General features: G+C 56.7%; 1 protein-coding gene across 1 annotated transcript in view; it reads left to right on the top strand.

Annotated features, from left to right (window-relative positions):
• ADAMTS2 (ADAM metallopeptidase with thrombospondin type 1 motif 2) overlaps positions 1–20,448 on the top strand; it is a gene marked incomplete at both ends in the record, with an annotated part of 216,512 nt that extends 196,064 nt beyond the window's left edge. Inside the window, 10 exons of the mRNA XM_080804804.1 lie at positions 153–286; positions 3,720–3,843; positions 4,747–4,827; positions 6,548–6,714; positions 7,857–8,016; positions 9,836–9,968; positions 10,809–11,016; positions 12,542–12,671; positions 13,376–13,465; positions 19,991–20,448. Coding sequence (XP_080660930.1) covers positions 153–286; positions 3,720–3,843; positions 4,747–4,827; positions 6,548–6,714; positions 7,857–8,016; positions 9,836–9,968; positions 10,809–11,016; positions 12,542–12,671; positions 13,376–13,465; positions 19,991–20,448 — 1,685 coding nt within the window. The remainder of the gene's footprint in view (positions 1–152; positions 287–3,719; positions 3,844–4,746; positions 4,828–6,547; positions 6,715–7,856; positions 8,017–9,835; positions 9,969–10,808; positions 11,017–12,541; positions 12,672–13,375; positions 13,466–19,990) is intronic.
• Positions 20,449–22,402: the final 1,954 nt, after the last annotated feature.

Genomic DNA, 22,402 nt, shown 5'->3' on the forward strand with positions numbered 1-22,402 from the left:
GGCCCAGGGCAGGCCTGTGAAGGCCAGGTATTTCCCAAGAAGAGTCTCGGGAGAGCTTCTCCCTTGTATGGTGCTTCTCTTGAGCAAACTTGGGGAGCTAGCGAGCTGTGCAGCTGGGCCTCCTCTCCAGCACCCTGCCACTTCCCTTCCAGCCAAGGAGAGATGCCACCTGTACTGCGAGTCCAGGGAGACTGGGGAGGTGGTGTCCATGAAGCGCATGGTGCACGACGGGACACGCTGCTCTTATAAGGATGCCTTCAGCCTGTGTGTGCGCGGGGAGTGCAGGGTGAGTGCCGTGGGGATGGGGGCACAGGGGTGTGGGGGCCACAGCTCAGGATGTCGGCTTCCTGGGGTTATGGGGCAGCCTCGTGGAGGCTAATGCAAAGTGTCGGAACCAGTGCCTGGAACAGGGAAAGCACGATCTCTTCCCTGTGCCAAGGGCCCTCAGACTTGAGTGTGTCTGTGGGCTCCCGGGGAGCTTGAGGGTCCCACCTCAGAGGTTCTGACTCTATAGCTTGAGGCCGGGCCTAGGTGCATGAATTTTACATGCTTCCCTGGTGATTCTGCCGCATGTGGTTCACAGGCGACCCATTGCAGAGTGCTGCCACCTTCTTGCACTCTGCTGGGCCCAGACGGCTCATTCTCCATCAGGGCGGCCCACCATGGGGCTTGCTGGTTCGGTCCTCTGTAGAAATGCCCTGCTGGGTTTCCATTATTGCGTCTTTGGCTTCAATCTCGGGCTGTCACAAGAAACAACAGTGCAATAACCTTGCATTACCATCATGGCATGAGCACAGGCCTGCCCTCTGCCAGGCTCCCTAGAAATAGCTGGAGGCCTCCCTGGAGTCTGATGAGGCAGGACCGATTGTAGGATCATAGAGGCTGACTTCTGTCTCATTTCCTGAGAGACGGGGTCTTCAGGAGGCCTCAGGCAGAAAGCCTGGCAGGTTGCCGCAGGCACCCCAGAGAAAGAGGGCGAGGCCAGGGGAGTGAGGAGGTAGGGTGCGGGGTGGCCAGACTTGTGCTCAGAGCTTCTGTCCGCTCACGGAGGATGGTAGCCCGCAGCAAAGGAGGCTCCTCCAGACACAGCGGCCAGGGACCAGTGGTGAGCCACCCTACTTGAGTCCGGCATGGAGGCCACGCTGCACAGTCCGCTCAGGTGGTGAGACCACATACGGAGGAATAGAGGCAGCAGCATCAACTTTGTTCCTGCAGGGTTTTAATGTATGGAGGTGACCTAGTGACAATGCAGAGAGGCCAGTGCCATTGAAGGAAGAACGGGTTACTTAGGTTTCCTGAGAGAAGGGCTCAACTCACTATGCAGGGCCCCGTGGGGAAGCACCAGGTTTGGTTGGGGGTGGGTAAGAAAGGGGGTGGGGGGCAGAGTTTTATGGGGATTTCCTCAGGAAAGGCAGGCTGGACCCAGGAAACAGTTGAGGATAGGCGGGATCTGGGCTGGAGGGGAGGCCCTGGCTTCCTATCACCTGGCCTGGGGATGATTCCTGGCAGGGGAAGTATCAGCTTGTGCGTGAGAGGCAGATCAAGGTGGTTATGGGGGATTGTTGGTTTACATATGAAATGTGCTGGGGCACCTGGGTGGCTCAGTGGGTTAAGCCTCTGTCTTCGGCTCGGGTCATGATCCCAGGGTCTTGGGATCGAGCCCCACATCGGGCTCTCTGCTCGGCGGGGAGCCTGCTTCCTCCTCTCTGTCTCTCTCTCTGCCTGCCTCTCTGCCTACTTGTGTTCTCTGTCAAATAAATAAATAAAATATTTAAAAAAAAAAAAAACGTTTACATATGAAACGTGCTCCCAGACCAGCCCTTTGCTACCCATAAAAGCAGGCATGAGGGAGGGGCACCCTGTCCCTAGCCAGCAAGTTCAAGATCTCAAAACATTATAAGACATGGAGGGGGTAGAGCTGGGTGGAGTCGTCGGTTGAGCGTCTCACTTGGTTTCAGGTCAGGGCATTATCTCAGGGTGGTGGGATTGAGCCCCGTGTCAGGCTCTCACTCTGCCAGGAGTCTGCTTGGGATTCTTTCTCTCCTTCCCTTCCCCTTGCTCGTGCGTGCATCCTCTTTCCGTGTCTGTCTAAAATAAAATAAAGTCTTTAAAAAAAAAAAAAAGAACATCATAAGACACAGAAAAAGTTTAGAACCATGACCAACACCAGCCATATTACATTTAGTAATAGAAGTGGCTTTCAGCAGCAACTGCGATATGGCCGCAAACATAATAGAGAAGCCAGAGCACCCATTTCACCGTCTCAGGGGCTAGAGCTTCACAGCACCATTGACAGTCGAAGAAGAGGAGATGAAACATTTCATTAATGGTGATTTTGAAGGAACGACAGCAGGATGAGCAATTTCTTGCATCACTGGAAAACAGAAATATTTATGCTTAATGTGATCATATTGCAGAAGTTCTAAAACAAAGGAGACGGGTTGGGACCACATTGAAGACGTGAGCAGTAGTTAAGATGAGGTACCTTTAAAGACCAATGTTTTCATTTGGTCTTCTTTTTTCCATGGTAGATCACATTGTCTTCCTTGGCTAATTCCACTTCCCCTCAGGAATCATTAAAATAAACATGAGCGTGTTCATTTCAGTGATTGTTTTTCACCCTGCTCACTTTCAAAAATGATTCAACAGGCTTATGATTACACTGGAATGGGTAAGACCAAACACCATCAACGTCTGTCCACACCTTCAAACATGATTCATGAACCACTCCTCTGTAGCCTTTTCATGGTGCAGAGCCCCTGCCCTGCAAGGCCCTTGTGAGACAAAAGTCAGAAATCAAAGAGCAGAGGGAGAAGTGGGTTTTTCCAGAGGAAGGTAGCAGGGATGACCTTGAAGGGAAAACTGGCTCTGAGCTTCCTGGCAGCCTCGGCAAAAAGGAAAACCTGTCATGCTCTGATGCACTCTAGGACAGGCAAAGGGAGCCGACTAGCTCAGAGGATGGGCTGTCTTCCTTGACTGAGCTAGGAGAGAGTGGCCTCAGGTGACATGCTCAGGCCCATCCTGCAGGAGCTCCTTCTGTGGAGTTTCCCTGGCCCTGGGAATGGTATGCTGCCATAGCTGTGGAGAGTAGAAGAACCTGAACTTGTTACTACCTTGGCTGGGTGGCCCAGGTCAAGGGAGCAACCCTGCTTAGTGTGGAATAATTCTGACTGGAGTAGGTGATATTGAGAGGATTTCTTGAATGAATGGAGGTCCAGTTGTTCTCACACAACTCTTGTCAACTCCTGCACAGACACCCCAGAGACAGACTCAAGAGGGCATTGTGTTCTTGGGGCCTGCAGTCCCAAACTTTGGGTGGGAGCCCCAGCTGGGCTGCACTGTGTGGCCCCTGGGAGAAGGGCAGAGGCTAGGTCTGATTCACAGCCACTGGGACAGAGACATCCGTGCAGAGGCTAGCTCGCCAGGCCAGGCCAGGCTCGGCAGGTGGCCCCAGTCAGGCTGTGCAGAGCCCTCTGAGGTCACACTGTCCAGATGAGCAGAGGAGGGGCAGGGAGCAGCACTGGTGGCCCGTGGGTAGGCACACAAGTTCTGTCTTGCTCCAAAGCCCAGTCTCCTTCCTCTGCATCAGAAACCTATAAGAGGGGTGCGGGCCTGAGCTGCAAGGGGGAACAGATGGCAGGGTCCTGGGGGCACAGATCGGGTTGGGGGCTCGAGCGGGCAAGGCTGTTGAGTACACACGGCACCCCATCCTCCTGTAGAAGGTGGGCTGCGACGGAGTGATCGGCTCCAGCAAGCAGGAGGACAAGTGCGGCGTGTGTGGAGGGGACAACACCCACTGCAAAGTGGTCAAGGGCACATTCACACGCTCCCCCAAGAAGCTTGGTGAGTGAGCCCCTCCCTCTGCCCCCTGGTGCCTGATTTTCTGCTGTACCTGGCAGGATGTGGGGGGGTGAGCACGAGAGGGGGAGCCTAAGTCAGGTACAGCCTGAGCCAGGCTCCAGGCTGGGAGGGGAACAGAAACCTGGGTCTCAGGGGTCAGGGCAGTGAATGCCAACATACAGGTGCACAGGGCAGATCTCAGTCTTTATTTGAGGGCTGGGCCCTGCATAGGGCACCCCTCCCTTGCCTTCCAAAGCTGCCCAGCCGGGCTCTGGGTCCTTTGCTCCCTGCCTCCTGCCTCCAGCTGGCTGTCAGCAGGACTTCCCTGGGCAGGCCACAGAGCCACACGATGGGGCTGGGGAACTGGGGGTCCCGGGCCGACCTGAGCTCTGGGAGAACAGCCCTGTGGGTGGGCTTGCAATGACTATACCGCTGTCTGAAAGGGGGAGAAGCCACTTCCAGCTTGCCTCTTAGAAGAAGGCCTTGGCCTTGACTCAGAGCCGCCACCAGGGTGCAGAGTGATTTTCCATGGTCCCATGAGAGCCCAGGGGTCTTCAGTTTGCAGATTAAGTGGCTGAGGTCTAAGAGGCCAAGCGGTTTGCTGAGGGTCTACCTCCCAGATAGGGCATCTTAGCTTCAAGCCCAGGTGTGACTCCGGGCTCATCCTGAGGATTCCCGCCAAGTGTCCCGTGAAAAAGGCCCATTGAGCACCTGAGGAGCAGAAGGGCTTTGGCCAGCTGGAACACAGTACCTTTCCCATCAGCCCTTGTCCAGGCAGTTGGTCAAGCCCATGAACCATGGGGCCATCTGGAATGGCCTTCGAGGGTGAGACCCCTCTGTGCATTGTCCGCATTCCAGTGGCCTTTTCTGACTCACTTGGCTTTGTTTTCCCACATCCCAACAAAGGTTACATCAAGATGTTTGAAATCCCGGCAGGAGCCAGACACCTGCTTATCCAGGAGGCAGACAGCACCAGCCACCACCTGTGTGAGTCTCTGAAGCCTGGAAGTTCTGGGTGTGGCTAGAGAGCCCTGGAGCAGAGGTCAGGCTGGGAGGCCCAGCTGCAGCTCCACCTCCCCTGTCCCTGGCTCAGCCCACCTGGGGGATCTTTCCTGGGGTCTTCTCCAGGTGGAGAGGCCCGGGGCTGGAATCCGAGGGCTCCTGGCAGCAGCTAGGGAGGGGCATGTGTCTAAAGCATGCCGTACTCCTAGCCCACACAGTGGTGACTGCCTACCGCCTCTTCCATCTTAAGGCCAAGGGGGAAGGCTCCCCCTACCCACTGGAAGGCAGGCAGAGTCTGCAAGCAGTGTCTGGGCAGCAGCCCCCACACCAACAAGAAAGCACCCGGGCTGGTTTGCAGATGGAGTTACAACCTGTATTTGCGTATTTCCAATTAGTTTAATTTTAAACTCAAGAGATGCCACCTGGAATAGGGCTTTCTGGCATTTCTTGCAAATGTGATAGCTCGTACTACTCTGAGTGACCTGCCTGCCTGTGGGACCGTGCCCTCCGAGACTGCTGGGATCCCTCACAGGCCTTCACCTGTCCTCACCCCCACCCTCTGAAGGCACCTGGGCCCTCCCTCTTGGGTGGTCATGGGCTGAAGTCCCAAGTGATGCTGGGAGTCATGGGGGAAATCCAGACAAGTCCATTCTCCCAGTTTGGGCCCCACCTTCCTCCTTGTGCCCTGGAGACCGGACCGGGTCAGGGGCTCCCCAAGTGCCACTGTCTGGCACCCCCACCAACACAGCGAACACCCCACTCTGTTTAATGCACATTGTTCTTTCTTCCCTGTTTTAAGAGGAAACTTTATATTGCTACCCAAAATGCAAAACCAGTACCACTTGCCTTAAGTGGAAGGAAAATCTAAAAGTTGGTTCCTGAAGGGAGAGACAGACACTTGTATCTAAACACATTCCTGCTGCAGGCTCCAGGTCTGAGGCCTGATCTCTCTGCGTGAGAGGAGCCAGGGCTGGTGGCCAGTTGAGTGTCTGCAGGCCCCTGTTGAGGGTGTCTCTGTGGGGTGCACAGAGAACTACAGGAGACTGGTGCAGGGAACGATTTCCTCCTCCTCGGATCCCTGTCTGGGGCCCCCAGTAGCTGCCTTCCACACTGCGGGAAGCATGGGGCTTCCTGACCAGCCAGTTATTGGCTCCCAGACCCCTGCTGATCCTGGGGTATTCCATGTGTCCCGTGCCACCCCCTGGTCAAGCCAGGTCTCTGAGGATGTATAGGGACCTCGTGAGGCACCAGGTGGGGGTGAGGAGATTCTGCCTTTCAGCTGGACCTGTGCTCACCCCATGGCCAGGAAGCCTCACCCCAGCCCTGCGCCCCAGTGTCCAGCAGATGCCCTGCACCCAGGAGGCAGGTGCGGGGTGCGGGGAACAGTGGCTCTGAGTCGACTGGAAGGAGGTGACCCTACAGTGGCTGCATGAAACCCCCACACCCCCAGGGACTGTGGGGCAGACCCAGGAAAAGGCTCTGGGCAGGGTAGCTTTGAGGCCGAGGCTGGCTCCCATGGCTATCTGGGCTTCCACTGGCACAGGCCCCTAGCAGAGGGCAGCTGGGGCAGACGGGGATCTGCTCCCCATCACTCCCCTCACAAGTCCAGACCTGTGGACCCTGTCGGCCTCTCTCTCCAGGGTGCCCAGCTTCTGCCCCTGAGTGATCATGGTGGGGGGTGGGGGCTGTCTTCTGCCATTCTCAGCCGTCAAGAACCTGGAGACAGGCAAGTTCATTTTAAATGAAGAAAATGACGTGGATCCCAATTCCAAATCCTTCATCGCTATGGGCGTGGAGTGGGAGTACCGGGATGAGGATGGCCGGGAGACGCTGCAAACCATGGGTCCCCTTCACGGAACCATCACCGTGCTGGTAAGTGGAGGCAGGGGCCAGGCCTGCCTGGGATGGGGATGGAGTTGGAGGGGCTTCCTGGGGACCCTGGGCCTCCCTGAATCCTTTGGACCCCTCTTGGAAATCACCCCTGGCCTGCCCTTTGGAGCAAGGGTCTCCATCTGTCAGACTTGGAGCCCTGAGACATGAGACTCTGGGCTCGGCATTGGGCCCCAGGGGACGGCAGTCCACCCCTCCCCTCTAAGGGTTTCAGTTTCCTCCTCCAAATGGCATTCGTGGCCACCTTTTATCATGTCTGCTCACGTCTGCCATCCCATCCAAACCTTGCAATGCCCCAGTAGTGACTGATGGGGTTCAGGAGGTTAGCCTCCCAAACCCAGGTCACACAGGATTTTGTCCCTAAGCAGGGCTAAGCCCCAACTCTTCTGTGTCCAAGACCCACTTCTGGTGATGAGAATCCAGAGGGGGCTTGGTTTTCTTTTCTTTTCTTTTTTTTTCCCCAAGATTTTATTTTTAAGTAATCTCTATACCCAATGTGGGGCTTAAACTCACAGCCCCAAGATCAAGAAACACCCATCCCGCTAACGAAGCCAGCCAGCGCCCTGGGGACTTGATTTTCTAATCGCTTTTCGGAAGTTAATTTCCGTCACAGAAATAAGATGTTTTATTTGGGAAAAATGAAAAAGACTCTGGATAAGGCTCACGGGCCTTTAGCTCCTCTGTGACGGTGAGTGCCCCGTGGTTGGGTTTGGGCACCTGAGCCCAGGATCCATGTGTGTCACACGTGTGTGCCTGTCTGCTCAGCTCACCTCACTTGCGGGGACTTCACCCCCAGAAGTGCCCTCAGCGACCTGCCTGTGGTGTGAACAAGTCAGCCACATAAGCTAAGGTAAACTCGAACAGAAACATACATAAAATTTGGTTATGTAATGACAGTGGGTTAAAGTACCCTGACAGGAGGCTGGCAGGACCCTGGCCCCATGCTCCCCACCCCAGCCATGGTGCAGGATCGGCGAATCCAAGCTTTCGGACACTTTCTAGAAGATAACCATGGCCCATAAAGGGAACCGGCCATACATGGGCTGGGGTGTGTGTTTCTAAACTGGCCGGCGAGGGCGGGTGGACAGCACGGCGGACGCATTCATGGCCATCTCTGGGCGCAGGTCATCCCACAGGGAGATGCCCGGATCTCGCTGACGTACAAGTACATGATCCACGAGGACTCACTCAACGTAGACGGCAACAACGTCCTGGAGGACGACTCCGTGGGCTATGAGTGGGCTCTCAAGAAGTGGACTCCCTGCTCCAAGCCCTGCGGTGGAGGTGAAGGGTTTTCTCAGAGCTGGTGGTGGGGGTGCTCCTGGGAAAAGGGGTTTCTGAGCCCACGGTGCCCTGCTGACTGCCTGGCCTGAGGGATGTGCTCAGCAGAAGCCTGGCCCCAGGGGCAGGAGGCCAAGGCAGCAACCCACCTGGTGGGGGGCAGAGGGTGGGCAGGATGAGGGTGCTCGGGGCAGCGGGCCGAGGGCAGCCAGAAGGGCGTGTGGGGCGTGGGTATTACCAGCATGGTGCTGCATCAGGAAGAGAGGGGCTGGCCTGGCAGGAGGCTGGTGTGAGGGTGGCGTGGGTGGATTATGCCTCACGAGGCAGGCCCAGGAAGGACTCAGGTCATGCTGGAGACCAGGAAAGGGCCCCCCTCTGTGGAGGTCACTCCCCGTGTTCATTCAGAAGGGCCTCTCAACTGTCCTGGGAGGGGCGGGGCTTCCTGCAGAGGTGTCCCACCTGCCCTGGACCTCAAAGAGTCCACAGCTGGGTGGGACATACAGACGGGCAGGAGATTTCTGGTCTCCCACACGTGCTCACTGCTCCTGAGGGGCTGGACGAGCTAAGAGGCAAGAGCAGGTGGCTAGGACAGGCTCTATCAGGGTCCCACACCTAGAGGACTGAGAGGATTTTGCCAAAGAAGAGGAGACTGCTCCCATGGCCCAGGCAGGTGGACAGCTCCTTCTGTAGGGCTCCCACCTGTGCAGATGGCACCCCTAACCCTCCCTTGAGCATGTCCTGCTGATTCTCCCTCTTCTGTATCTCGTGGACCTATCTGCTGTTCTGTCTGCCCAGTGCTGGCACCATCCTTGCTCACCAGCTGGCCCTTGTGTGTCCTCTGTCACCCCTAGTGTGACCTCTTAAAGGTCCCTTCTTGGCATCCCTTCCTGGTGCCATAGTTTTAGCAGCTCCCTCCACTCTTCAGATAAAGACGAGATTCTCCTCATGGCCTGTGTGGTCTGGGCAGCTTGCTGACCTCTTCCACTGCATCAGTACCCCCGCCCCTTGCCCACCAGGCCCTGGCCACACTGGCCCTAGCTGCTTTTCCTGGACATGCCATGTTCCTGCCTCAGCGCCTTTGCACAGGCTGTCTCTTCCCTGGAAGCCACTCTGCTGCCTTCCCACTAAACCAACGTCCCTCCATTCTCTGCTTTCTAGGACCTCTCCAGATACCCAGCTTTGATCAGGCTGTCCAGCCACATTGTCTTGCGTCTCACCCGGTAGCCTGGGGTGTAGAGACCTTGGAGTTGTTGACACAGTGGGCTTTATAATTCTTGTGGGGTCTGTCCCGTGCGTTGTAGGATGTTGAGCAGCATCCCCAGTTTCTATGTGCTAGATTGCAAGTGGCACTCCCCAACCCCGAGTTGTGACACCTAAGTGTCCCAGATACTGCCTGATGTCAAAATCTCCCCGTTGAGAAGAGCTGTCCTAGACTGTGGTGAGAGGAGCCTTGCAGGCCATGTTTCTGTGTTAAGCCATCTCCAGGCTCATCACAGGGCCTCCACGTGGGTTAATTCAAGGTGGAATACGTGGCTGAGCAATGGAGAAGAAATAGAGCCCTCCCTCCTGCCCCAGGAAGCCAGTTGAGAGACCAGGGAACAAGGTGGCCACTCTCCCCAGCCTCCCCCTCACTGAGCCTGGGGTGCTGGGTGGACATGAGGCTGGACATCTCCAAGGCCCCGCCCTGGCACATTGCCCCCCCGACTCCCACCCCATTAGAGGGCTGGGGGAAAAGGGGCTGAAGCTGCCCATGGAGCCGCTTCTCTATGCCCCCTGGAGGGGCCACACTGCCCCATGAGCCCCCTCAAGCTCTTGTCTTCAGGCTCCCAGTTCACCAAGTATGGCTGCCGCCGGAGGCTGGACCACAAGATGGTACACCGAGGCTTCTGCGACGCCCTCACGAAGCCCAAAGCCATCCGCCGGGCTTGCAACCCACAGGAGTGCTCCCAGCCAGTGTGAGTGTCTGGGGCCGCCTGGCTCCTCCAGCCCCAGTAACTCAGAGAGACAGGCCTGTGCGTCCCTTCTTCAGAGACCCCAGACTGGGGTCCCGTGAGATTGGAGAAGGCAGACCCCCGGGGCTCCTGGGGAGGCAGGTGCGGGCTCTAGGCCCTGAGCGGTGCTGGCCGTGACATCCCCTGCCACGTTGGTGGGTTCTTTCTCCCTCAGCACGTGTCATGGGGTCTAAGACCCCTCAGGCTGTGCAGTGCACCCCTGCTTTGCACATGCTGCACTGAAACAGTCATGTGTGTCTTAGAGATGATGACATGTGCTAGTGCCCAGATGGGGAAACTGAGGCTCAGTGGGGACTGGCCTGCTTCAGGTCCTGTGGTAGATATTCCCCAGGCCGCTCATTGCGGCAGCCGCAGCCTTGATCCTCTCTAGCCCAGGGCTTTGGCAGGGCTGCATTTCCGGGCCCAGGTTCCTTTCGCAGGGCCCTGAGGGGAGAGGGTGGTTGGTACTTAGGCCTGTGGGGGCTGAGTGGGGACAGGTGCTGTGGGAGTCCACCCTGCTGCCCTGAAGGGTCTGTGATGTCGGCAACCACGGAGGGCAGAAGGCAGAGCCAGGAGCCTGAGAAGGGATAGATAACCAGGGCTCTCCATGCCCCCACCTGGCCCCAGCAGGGCCCGCAGCAGTGTCACCTGCTAGATCTCAGTCAGAGCCCCCATCAGGCTCTAGGCTGTCTGCCTGAGAAAGGGGAAGATGCCCCGGGGAGGCAGGTTGCCTTCTCTCTGCACCCCTGGGCCACAGCCCAGCCAGCTCTCCAAGGGGGCTGACCTATTGCTCTGCCCCAACAGGTGGGTCACAGGTGAATGGGAGCCTTGCAGTCAGAGCTGCGGGCGGATGGGCACGCAGGCTCGCTCTGTGCGCTGCGTACAGCCCCTGCACAACAACACCACCCGCTCCGTGCACACCAAACATTGCAACGACGCCCGGCCCGAGGGCCGTCGGGCCTGCAACCGTGAGCTCTGCCCCGGGCGATGGCGGGCTGGACCTTGGTCCCAGGTAAGAGGGCCCCCTGGCCTCGCATTCTCAGCCCCCAAACCCAGATTGGGCAGGACCAAGGGGGTCAGAGTGCTCCACCTGGGTCTGGACACAGTTCTTGGCCCAGGCCACATCCTCTGAGTCTCAGGGCACGGTGGAGGCCACACAGTCCATGCTCTGTTGAGAAACTGATTGGAATGGGTCTTTGCACTGCAGGACAGAGGCTGCCATGTGCTGCAGGAGCCCAGAGTCCTGGGAGAACGGGGGCATAGGGGTGGTCTGGAAGGCCAGCCAAGCTGGTAGGAGGGAACATGGGGGCAGGGAGGACTTGGACCGGGGCTGGAAGGAATAGTGAGGCTATATCCAGCCCCCTCAGGGGCTGGAGCAGCAGTCCAGGGCCAGGGCTGAGCTGACATGAGTACTGACACCCAGCTCACAGGCCTGGTGGGTCAGGGTCCTCAAGACCAGCCTCAGGCTCAGTGATTCACCGGAAGGACTCACAGGACTCAGACGTCATCATACCCACCGTTACAGCGCATTTCAGCAGAAGCACAGGGTAGAATCAGCAAAAGGGGAAGGTGCGTGGCTGAGCCCGGAGGAAGCCAGGCACAAGCTTCCAGGTGTCCCCTTCCGGTGGGCTCCCAGGGCACACTTGGTTCTCTCAGCAGCAGCGTGGGATGACATGCATGAAATGCTGCCAGCCAGGGGAGCCCCGTGAGCCTGGGTGTCCAGGGGCCTCCGTGTGTGCCTGACTCTGGTTATCCAAGCTCTAGGCCCCCGGGTGAGGGAGCAAGTGCTCACCATCAAACACACTGTTGGTACAAACTAACTGGATAGACTGGTGCGATGTGACTCGGGGCCTTAGGTATGCAGAAACACTCTCCCCAGACAGAACATCCTACGAGCGTGGTCCCCAAGAGCTTCCCAAATCCTGGTCCTGAAAGCGGGCCTTCTTTGGGGCTCTGTAAGGTTTGAGAAGCCTGGGACTGCCAAGTCTACCATTTCCTGCACTATGTAAGGGTAAGGACTGGGGCATTCTCCCAGTGGGCCTGGTCTGAGCCGGGAGCCGAGCCGGGAGCGTGGGTGTGATGGCTTTGGGGCTGTCCCCATGCAGTGAGCTGGAGGGGCCAATGAGGGGGCTGGTGGCATAGGCCCTTGTGTCCAGGGGTCCTCTGCCACAACCTCCTGGTCTCCATCAGAGCATTCCCAGCAGCCACTAGTGTACAACAGGCTCTCGGTGTCCCGGGTGGGCTTCCTTCAGCCAGAGAAGGGAGATGCCCGTTGAGAACCTGGAAGTGTCAGGCTCTGTACATTTGCTCTAACTCATAGTAACTCACAGAGATAGGCCCATGTGTCCTCGACTTCAGAGACTTAGGAGGTTGGGGCGGCCACTCGAGGCTGGGCAAAGCAACACTGGCCTCTAGCTCGTACTCTACTCTCTGCTCCCCACCACCTTCCACGTGTTATCAGGTCACATGTGTGGGGAGCTCTTTTGGGCCCGGCTGACCAGGGAGGCAGGCCCTGACTCGTGACTCTCTACCTGCAGTGCTCAGTGACCTGTGGCAATGGCACCCAGGAGCGGCCCGTGCTGTGCCGAACCACAGATGACAACTTCGGGATCTGCCGGGAGGAGCGGCCCGAGACAGCCAGAATCTGCAGGCTGGGCCCCTGTCCCCGTAAGCCTCCTGCTGCCCCCAGTCCCAGACCCCAGTGTATAGCGGGCCCGGGTGAGGGGGACTGGTCTGGACTCAGCATCTGTGACCTGGAGGGAGGCACTAAGGGCTGATCTTTCTGTAGTCAGAAATAGGAGGAACTCAGCCCTGACTGCCTTCCTGGCCACTCCTCAGTGGTTTGGGAGACAGAAGCAGATTCATGGTGACCACGTGACCACCACCTCTTGATCCCGTGGGGCTCTGCCAGATGGGGCACCCAGGTCCATGCAAGAAGGGGGTGCCTAGTGCCCTCTGAGGAGAGCAACCAGAGCACCATCTGCATGCAGACACTTTTGGTCCTGGAAAAAGCTCAAGATGTGGACCCCACTGTGAATCCCATCTACAAAGGAGGGAGTTCAGGGAGGTCAGATGTGCCCGCCCAGCCAGGCAGGGGGCTAGAGCTGGGATTCACTTGCTCCCCATGTTGCTGGGGAGCAGGCAGGGTGAGGTGCTGGGTAGTGAGTAGCTGAGACCCAGGAGGCCTGGTGGGAGGTGGGAGAGAGGCAGGAGGTGGGCTTGGCCTGGACCACCAGGGCCTCTCTGTCCCAAGGGTCCTCAAACGCCACATGGGGGAGTCAGAGCCCTCCTGCTGATCCTGAATGCCTGGGGTGGCGGGTGCCGGCCCAGTGTGGGGCCTCAGGAGCCACAGCCCCTCCTTTCCCCTCTAGGAAACATCTCCGATCCTTCCAAGAAGAGCTACGTGGTTCAGTGGCTGTCTCGCCCAGACCCCGACTCACCAGTCCAGAAGACCTCGTCAAGTAACCGGCCCGTTTATAACTCTGCCTCTGCCCTCCAGTGCATGCCCTGGGCCCTGTGGAGCTTGCCGTGGGCTCCCCTCCTCTCCTTCTATGGAAAACTTCCCTGACTCTTCCTGAGCGCTCTCTCGGTTCAATCTGATTTCTCCTGGGCCTCTGTGCTAGGCCGTCTCCTTTGGAGCCGCCCCGGCTGCCTGGCTGGGAGGGCTCGCCTCGCTGAGGCATGGCCCCAGGGCACTGGCCTCCTGTGGGGGGCCGGGACCTGGTTGGTGATGGCGTGTAAAGGGGCAAAGATCTGTCTTGGTGCTGGAGGGGCCGGAGGCCAGAGTGCACATGTGACCGCTTGGTGACCACCTCTCGGGGCCACACCCCTCCAAGCTGGAGCTGCAGGTTGGAAGTCAAGGGGGAAACCCACCAGTCCCCTTTCAGACACTGCCCACCAGCGAGGCGTGAGGCCAGAGGGGGTCTGGGGCGCACAGTGTTGTGCCGCCACGCCGGGTGGCCCAGCCCCGAGATTCCAGGGGTGCGTCGGGGCTCCCCGGCGGTCCCTGCTGTTGCTGCTGCTGCTGACCCTGTGCTCAGTGTGTCCTCCTGACTCGTGCGACTGTGGCCTGCTTCCTGTGGCCTTTGCGTCCAACTTCCACAGCCCTTGGCCCCCGTGCCCCATCCCCTCGGGGGGTTTGGGTCACATGGAGGTGGCAGGGGACATGTCCCTCCAGTGGGACATGGGGACACACCGCCACTTCACTCTCTGTCCATTAGCTCCAATGGCCTTTTCTCATCGTGTGCACATGACCCCATCCATGGAGGTGAGAGAGTGAGAGATTGAGAGAGAGAGAGACTGTCTGATGTGGATGCGGCCACCTACCAGTGTGAACAACTACAGAATTACCTCAATTTTTATTGATTTTTTTGCTTAGATAAAACTATGTAGAAAATGCCTTAAAGTTGAAAGGTAACAGAGTTGGCTGCTAACTCCAGCTTCAGAGCGGGGTCTTGATCTCGGTAGGAGGCAGGCAGCGCCAGCCCAGGTGGAGGCCGCCCAGCTTATCCAAGGTTTCTCACAGCGGGGGGGCCTGTGCAGGGGGAGCCCTGGGCGTGCTGGCTCCAGCTGGCTCTGCTCTGCTGAGTGGAGACCCCCTCTGAGGCCGCGCAGCCAGTTGGCGCTGACTGTTTGCTGAGCCCCCTCCCGGGTGCTGCCTTACACAGAGGGCAGTGCACCGGCCCCCCGGCGTGCCCCGGGCCCCTGCGTCGCACCCCGATCCCCACCCTGCCCCACCACCTGCTAACCGCACCCCGCCGCCTCCTCCCCGGCTCTGACTACTGTTATGTACATACTTGGTGTGTAACGCGTACTAATTCTCATGACTGTTAACTTCCAACTTTGACTAGGCCACGCGAGTGACTCTGCCTCTGGGAAGGTGCGGTACGGTCCTGGGCATCGTGCTGTCTGTCTATATGCACTTTGGTTTATCAGGGATATTTTATTAGTGTTTTGTATGTATCCAATGACGTAATACCTAGGTTCCATTGTCGTCGCTTTTCTGTTTTTTTTATGAAACAACGTTAGTGTGTGCCAAAGTGACTGTGGAAATGACCTTTTCTCCTCACTAACGATGGAAAGACTTCCTGTCATGCATCCCACAAATAAAGTCAATAAAAGTTCAGTGAAACTGGGTGCTCGGGTTTGGCCCGGGCTGGCTCCTTCTCTTCACCTCACGGCTGGCAGCGCTGCCGAGCTGCTGCGGGGACCCTTCTGTCACATTAGGGGCTGGGCTTCTGCTTCAAATGACTGCCACCCCCCACCCCTGCCCAACGTGGATATCTAGGCCCCTCCCCCACTCCGGGCATTTTTCAAAACGTGACAGCAGCCCATGGAGACACTCCACCATGACTTTGACTTCTGAATCGTTCCTGCCGAACGAGCCCCTCGCGGTACCGTCTGGGTTCTCTTCTCACAAATGGAGGTTTCACCATCAGGGAGAGGGCCCAAGGGGTGAGTCTCTCCCCCTCTCTGGGATCAGTGGCCTGATGGTGCTGGTCCAGGTCACTGCGCCATGAGCCATCAGGCCACCGCCCTGGCTGCTGGCACAGCTGTCAACCTGAGATGATCTGTTCTGGGGGAGAGAGGTGCCCACCTGGTCCAGGTCCAGGGTCCAGGTGAGAATGAGGGCACAGCAGCAGTGGCTGTGGGCACTTGGCCTATGCATTCGCATGAGCGTGTGCTCAGTGGTGCCTGCCTGTGTCTCCCGAGGCCTCATCTCAGAAGCCATGGGGCCTGCTGTGTTTGCTCACCTCGCTGACCAGGACCAGGCATCGGGCCAGGGGCCGACAGGGCCCTCCCGCCAGTGGGCTTCTCCCTCCTGCCTTTCCTATGAAGGGGGTCCTGTGCCAGGGAGGAGCATCACAGAGACAGGCTTCAGGGCACAGGGCCAGACCCCAGTTGGCAGCCTGGAAGTATGGGGTCACAGAACCCAGCCCAGAGCTCTGGTCATTGGAAGGAGATGCAGGAGACCCAAACAGCTTCCCCTGACAGATCTGCACCCATGCAGTGTCCCTGCCCAGATGGATCAGAAGGAACCCCTGCAGAAGTGGCTCCTGACACCCCAGGGACAGCTGGGGTGCACCAGGCCACGGGCCAGTGGGGATCCCATGCTTCCTTATCCTGTCACCCAGCCTTTGGGTGGTGAAATCCTGCGTGAGGCTCAATTGAGGAAACAGAGAACCAGGTTTTCCCCATCCCAGCCTTCCCCAAAGCGTGGGAGACAGGGTGGTTTTAGGTGGTGCAATAAACATGGCCTGAGCTCCCCTGAGCAGCGCCCCCCCCCCCACCCAGTTCCCTGTCCCCTTCATGGTACCTGGAGAGGAGGCCCCACCAGGTAGGGATGCCGTGATCTCCCTCATGCTAGCTTGCTTCTCTGCAGCTTAGAGCCTTGCAGGCAGGGCGGTCTTCCTGGAGTTGGAGGGATTAAATGGCAACTTAAAACTTGTCTTTGCATTTCCCGTTAGGGTTGTCTTCATTGACCGCCGCTTCTTTCCCGTCAACTGTGGTAGTGGAAAGTTTTCTTCTAAAATAAACTTTAAGCTTAAAAAGAAAAAAGGAATTCATTTAAAGGAGGAAGCTAGCGGGCAAAACAGAACACGGGCGGTATTTGGCTGGAGCCGAGATGGTGGGAAGGGCTCAGGAATGGCTTCGGTTTATGAGAATGGGTTTGGTCTCAGTGGCTTGTTGTTCGCTGGAAGGCAGTAGGTCTTGCTATGTCGTTGCTACTGGGAACAGCTGAAGATCAGGTACCAGGAAAATGGGATTTTTCTCTGGGTGTAGGGACCCTCCACCAGCTGCTGCCTCCGGATACGTCATGGGCCCCTTGGTGGTGGAATTCCCGTCCTCTCGGAGGGTTCTCTGCTCGGCGATGAGACTTAAAAATGCCCAGCCGTTGGTGTCCTTAAGAATGGTTGGGAATAATGATTTTGATATTTGCCTAGACCAATAATAGCATAGCCAAGCTCTTGGCCCGTAGCTTTCTTAATTATTCATTCATTCATTTATTCATTCTCACTTTTAAGAACGTAAAGCAATGTAGCCACTGATCAAAGGAACCTGGGCCCGGCCCCCCAGCAGTCACCTACCTGTGGTAGGAAGATGGACTCTTTGCCCCGACTCGCCCGTGTATTCAGGGACATTTGTCAAGTGCTCTCTGAGTCAGGCTCTGGCCTGGGCACTGGGACACCACCGGGCACCTGAACACAGGTCTGCAAGCTTTCTGTAAAGGGCCAGATGGTAACAGTTAGACCTTTACAAAACCAGGTGGAGGTGCAGACTCGGCCTACAGACGCATCAGCCGACCCCTGCCCTCCGCTGACAGGCTGCCTGGTTCCCAGGGTCCCAGCCTGGGGGAGAGAAGTGAGGGAGAAGTCTTGGTGTTTGTCTGAAGGAGAAGGCACAGGTGATGGGAGGCCACTGTTGTGGCAGGGGTGGTCCCTGCAGCACTGCCAACCCAGGCTCCATGCTTGTCTTGTTGAGACCTAGGCCTCAGTGGTTTTCACACAGCTCACCTGGTGGCTTCCATGAAGGGGAGAAGGGCCAGGAACTGGGGAAGGGAGCAGGTGGGCCTCTGAGCACCCCCGAGCTTCAAACAGGACCACTCCACCTGGTTTGTAGGTCAGGCAATCTTATCTGGCAATTAAGTGTGAACTTGCCAACTGGGACAGAGTGCTGGGAATGGGAGGGCCTCCCATAGGAGGGTAGGCAATGCTTGCCTGAAGACAGGGTTCAGTGAGCCTGGAGAAGGAGATGAGAGCAACTAAAGAAAGACAGAGGAAGTGGGCACGGTATGTGCAAAGGTCCTGAGGTTGGAGGGAGCACAGTATAAGGTAGGGGGGTCTAAGGCCTGAGTGAACCTAGGGAGTTGAAGGGGATAGGTCCTCACCCCGAAAACGAGATACGACACAGGGACTTCAGTCAAGACAGTGACATGGTCATATCTTCAGTTGAAAAACAGCATTCTGAATGGAGCAGGATAGTGGACAAGAAAGAGAAAGAATTGAGAAAGGCAGGTGGAAAGGAGGCTCTTAGCACGGGGCAGACAAGAGGCAAAGCAGTTTGACCCCACGGAGGGCAAGAGAGGGAAACACAGACATACCAAGAGCGTCTAGCAGGAGATACTGATGGACTTAGGGGTGAATAAACGGGGTTGGGGGGTGCCTGGGATTTGGCTTGTGTGCTGGAGAGCCCATTCTCCAAGACAAGTGGTCCAACAGAGACCCTGGGCTTACACCAGACAAGTGGAGTCTCAGGCACATTGGGGGCCACAGGGCTCAGGAGTCTGTCTAGTAGGTAGCTGTCTCCAAGAGGCTGAAGCTCCAGGGGTTGGGGTCAGTGTCTAACCAAGGGGGCCACCAGCCTGGGAAGGCAGATTGCAGCCTGAAGCGGTGGGCAGGCCGTGGGCGCCATCAGAACCTCCTGAATGGGAGGAGACCTGCTTGTTGCTGCGAGAAGTTTCTGTGGGTGAGCAGAGCTGCAGGCAAGTCTGCACATTGGCGCACAGCATAACTGCATCAGAGGTGGCTTCTACCCCTGGCTGCCACTTCCCTCCCACCTTAATCCTTCCTTCCCTTCAGGAGGAGTGGAGGTTGCAGAGGGAGAGGGAGGGAAAGGTTTGAGGTGCTCGCTGGGACAGCAGAAGGTGGCTGAGCGGAGACACAGTAGGCAGGGGATGCCCAGTGATGCTGGCCATCGGGAACTTACCAGGGATCCGACATCCCCTGTTGTGCTAGCTCGTGACTTACTCTCTCCTGTCAAGTGAATTCTTGTAAGTCCTCTGTTTTTGTGTTGTGTGTGGGATGAGGTGGGGGGGGGGGGCAGGGAGGAGGGTAGCAAACTCTACAGCAAACTGTAGAAGACAGTGAAGGAGAGTAAGAACAAGAGGGGGTTGGGTGGGTGGGACTGTAGTTCTCCTTGAACCACACAGGTCTGAACTACACCGGCCCATATACACATGGGATTCTTTCAGTAAATAGAGCGCGGTACTCCCTTACGATCTTCTTAATAGCATTTTCTCTTCTCTAGCTCATTTTATTATAAGAATACAGTGGATAATACATATACCATACAAAATCTGCGTTAACTGACTGTTTATGTGATTGGTAAGGCTTCCTGGCCAAGTAGACTATTGGTAGTTAAGTTTGGGAGGAGTCAAAAGTTAGATATGATCAACTGTGCAGGAGATTGGCACCCCCCCGACCCCATGGAGTTCAAGGGTCTGCTTTGATACAGCCGCAAACAGAGCTCGAGCTGGGTCCAGAGGTAGGCGGCTGTGCGGCCAGACACTGGCCTCTCCGGGGAGCCATGCAGGCTAGACAGCAGGGGTCCAGCCTCTTGGACCAGAAGGAAAAGGGAGGGAGAGGAGCCTGCTGGAGGGCACAAGGTTGGGGAGCAGTTTGTGGGGGGCTGGCTAGGAGTTCAGTGTGGCGAGACTGTGCGAGAGGTCGAGGCAAGGGGAAACAAGTCCAGAGAATTTCAGGTGAGGATGGGAAGATACTGTGGGAGAAGGTGGTGAGGCCACCACCAAAGCTCTGGGATGTGTTCTATCAGATTCTTGAAATCAGTTCCCTCAGATTGTTTTGTTATCGTTACTGCTTATAGGTTATTATAGGGCCGAAATGCGTCACAGGATTTCATGGGGGTTACCACTGGGATATCAAATAGGAATCGGAAAAAGTCCCATTCTTTAAGACACGTTGGAAACACTCCCTAAGAACAGACACACCTCACGTCTCAGACTTTGAGAGAGACAGAAAACCCCGGGGGCCTGCCTGGAGGTGGGGAGCATTGCTCACAGCTTGTGTGGCACCACTGTGCTCCGGGGCTGCTCTGACGTCAGAACCACACAGACTTTCTGCGTGAGCTCGCTTTGCCGCTGTGCCATCTCTGGGCTCTTCCACACGCCTCTTCCTGCTTCCTGGGGGGGAACCAGGTCCCCCCGCTCACCCTGTCCTTTGGTTATTTGTGCCACTTTTCTCTTTCAGAGGGCCGCTGCCAAGGTGACAAGTCAATGTTCTGTAGGATGGAAGTCTTGTCTCGCTATTGCTCCATCCCAGGCTACCAAAGGCTGTGCTGCCAGTCTTGTAACCTGCACGACAACCTCACCGAGGTGGACAACGGGGCCGAGCCACCGCCCAGGAAGCTCAACGACATTGAAGAGCTCATGCCCACCCTTCCGGTGCCTACCCTCGTCATGGAGGTGCACCCTGTGCCAGACACACCCCCACAGGCGCCCCTCAATACCTCCAGCACCAACAGCACCGAGGACCACCCAGACACCAACGCTGTCGACGTGCCCTACAAAATCGGCGGCCTGGACGAGGAGGTCCAGCCGCCCAACCTGATCCCACGACGACCGAGCCCGTACGAGAAGACCAGAAACCAGAGAATCCAAGAGCTCATTGATGAGATGAGGAAGAAAGAGATGCTCGGGAAGTTCTAATAGAATGGAAAGATAGCATCCATAGCATTTTTTTCCCCTTGCTTATAGATATATTCCATGGGATGGCAAATCGTGGAGTTGAAGGAAAAATTTCTGATTCCAAAAGGGTTTCGAGAAAACAGAGAGGGAGAATGACATAAACATCTATGCCTATGGTCGTGAGCATGTGGCAGTCAGCTTCGCACGTGTGTTTGTTCCCCAGCTCCGGCATGTCCTAAGTCCCGCGCTGGGACCAGGTGTGGGAGGGAGAGGAATATAGCAGTTCTACGATCGCCATCAGCGGGGGTGGGGGCAAGAGGCTAAGTCAGAGAGAGGAGACACGTGTCCCTGAGTTCCTGAGCAGTGATAGGGGATCTTCTTTCCTTGGCGGTGACCAACACTTCTGGAGCTGTGGGACATTTCCTATCCATCCCCAGACAGAGGCACGAGCCCCACGGGTACTCCTAGGAGGAACAGTGATTTATCTGCTAATCAACCCGTCATTAAGATGAGCACAATGGGAGGAGGCCGTGAACTTGAATGCCAGTGAGTCCAAGAGCCAGGCAGGAGGTGGGGATGAGCATGGTGGCCCACTGGGGACTGCGACCGACCTGGGAGGTATACCCTGTTAGAGCTGCTTGTGGGCTCCAGCCCTTGCTGCCTCTGGGGGAGCCGACCCCCAATGCCAGTTAATGTGCTTTCAGTAGTAGTCTAGCTTTGCCTGCGAAATCCTCAATCCTTAAACTTCAACTCAGAATATGTCAGGGGGATCTGGAAGGACTGTTAGTGTCTAGACTAACAGACTGCAAGCCTCTGGTCTCTGGGCCTGGCCGGATACAGCCGCTCGGAGAAAGGACTTCAGAAAAGCCAACTGGCCCATTTGGTGCTCTTGCCCAGTGTTCGACTCAGCCCACACTGAGCTGTGAAGCTGTCTGCTCCTTCCTGGGAAGGTATTGGGACTTGATAGATCTAAACAGTGGGCCATGTTTCCTCCACGAGGAGAAGACAGTGGAGTGCATTCCAGGCACTCCCACGCCTCTCTTGTCTCCGCGAACCCTGGCCCACGTGCAAGGCCCAAGACTCTCCCAGTCAGGGTGAGGGGGTGCTGCCACCATGGTGGCCATGCTCGGGGTTCTGAGATGGGGATCTATGGGCTCAGGTTGGCTTCTGAAGACCAGCTTTGCTTGTGGGGGTGGCCTTGCCCCGTCTAGCCTTGTGGAGCCCCCTTCTGTGCCTTGGAAGTCCCCGCAGGGACCTGTGGAAATCTGACCTCTGATGAGAAGCACAGGGTGGGAGGTGGGGACAACCTGCTTTATCTTTGGCCATTCCCAAACTTTTACAACTTCTGTTTTTGGCAGAATGGTGTTTTGTGAGGAAGATGTGAATGAGAGAGAAATGGGAAGGGAGAGGGGGTGGACAGGAAGATGGTGGTCTATTTTCACCCCTCCCTGCATGGATATTTTGTGAACATGTAGCCTCAACTTCCCCAAATTATAAGACCCAGGGGCACTTCAGCTGCTTAATTGGGCCTGGCCTCACACGTAATTCTTAAGTTTTCTGTGTCTAGGAAAGTTCTAGAGCCTTTGTATTCTCACCAGTCATAGGTTTTTAGAGAACTCTTTGTGTTTAGTTCCCATTCTATGGATGGGAGCACTGAGGTTCAGGATAATACCATGATGGCTACTTTATACTGAGTCTGAGGTACTCAGTATGTTTGTCTGATCCATGCATGTGTGTGGGTGTGTGTCTGTGTGGGATCTAGGGGACAAAGTGAGGGTGTACGAACAGTGAGAATGCTATCTGGGATGATGTTAAACCTCCCCACTGGGTGATAACTAGATGCCTGTCACCCCTGCCTGGCCCACCGGCCTCCCTCCCCTCTGCCACCGTGTCCCATTCACTCATGTCCTGGTGTCTCAAGGGAGCTTGCTGGCTCCTAAGTAGCAAACTGGAGAAAACATTTTTTGGCTATCTC

Source organism: Martes martes (assembly GCF_963455335.1).
Source record: "Martes martes genome assembly, chromosome: 5".
Taxonomy (NCBI): domain Eukaryota; kingdom Metazoa; phylum Chordata; class Mammalia; order Carnivora; family Mustelidae; genus Martes; species Martes martes.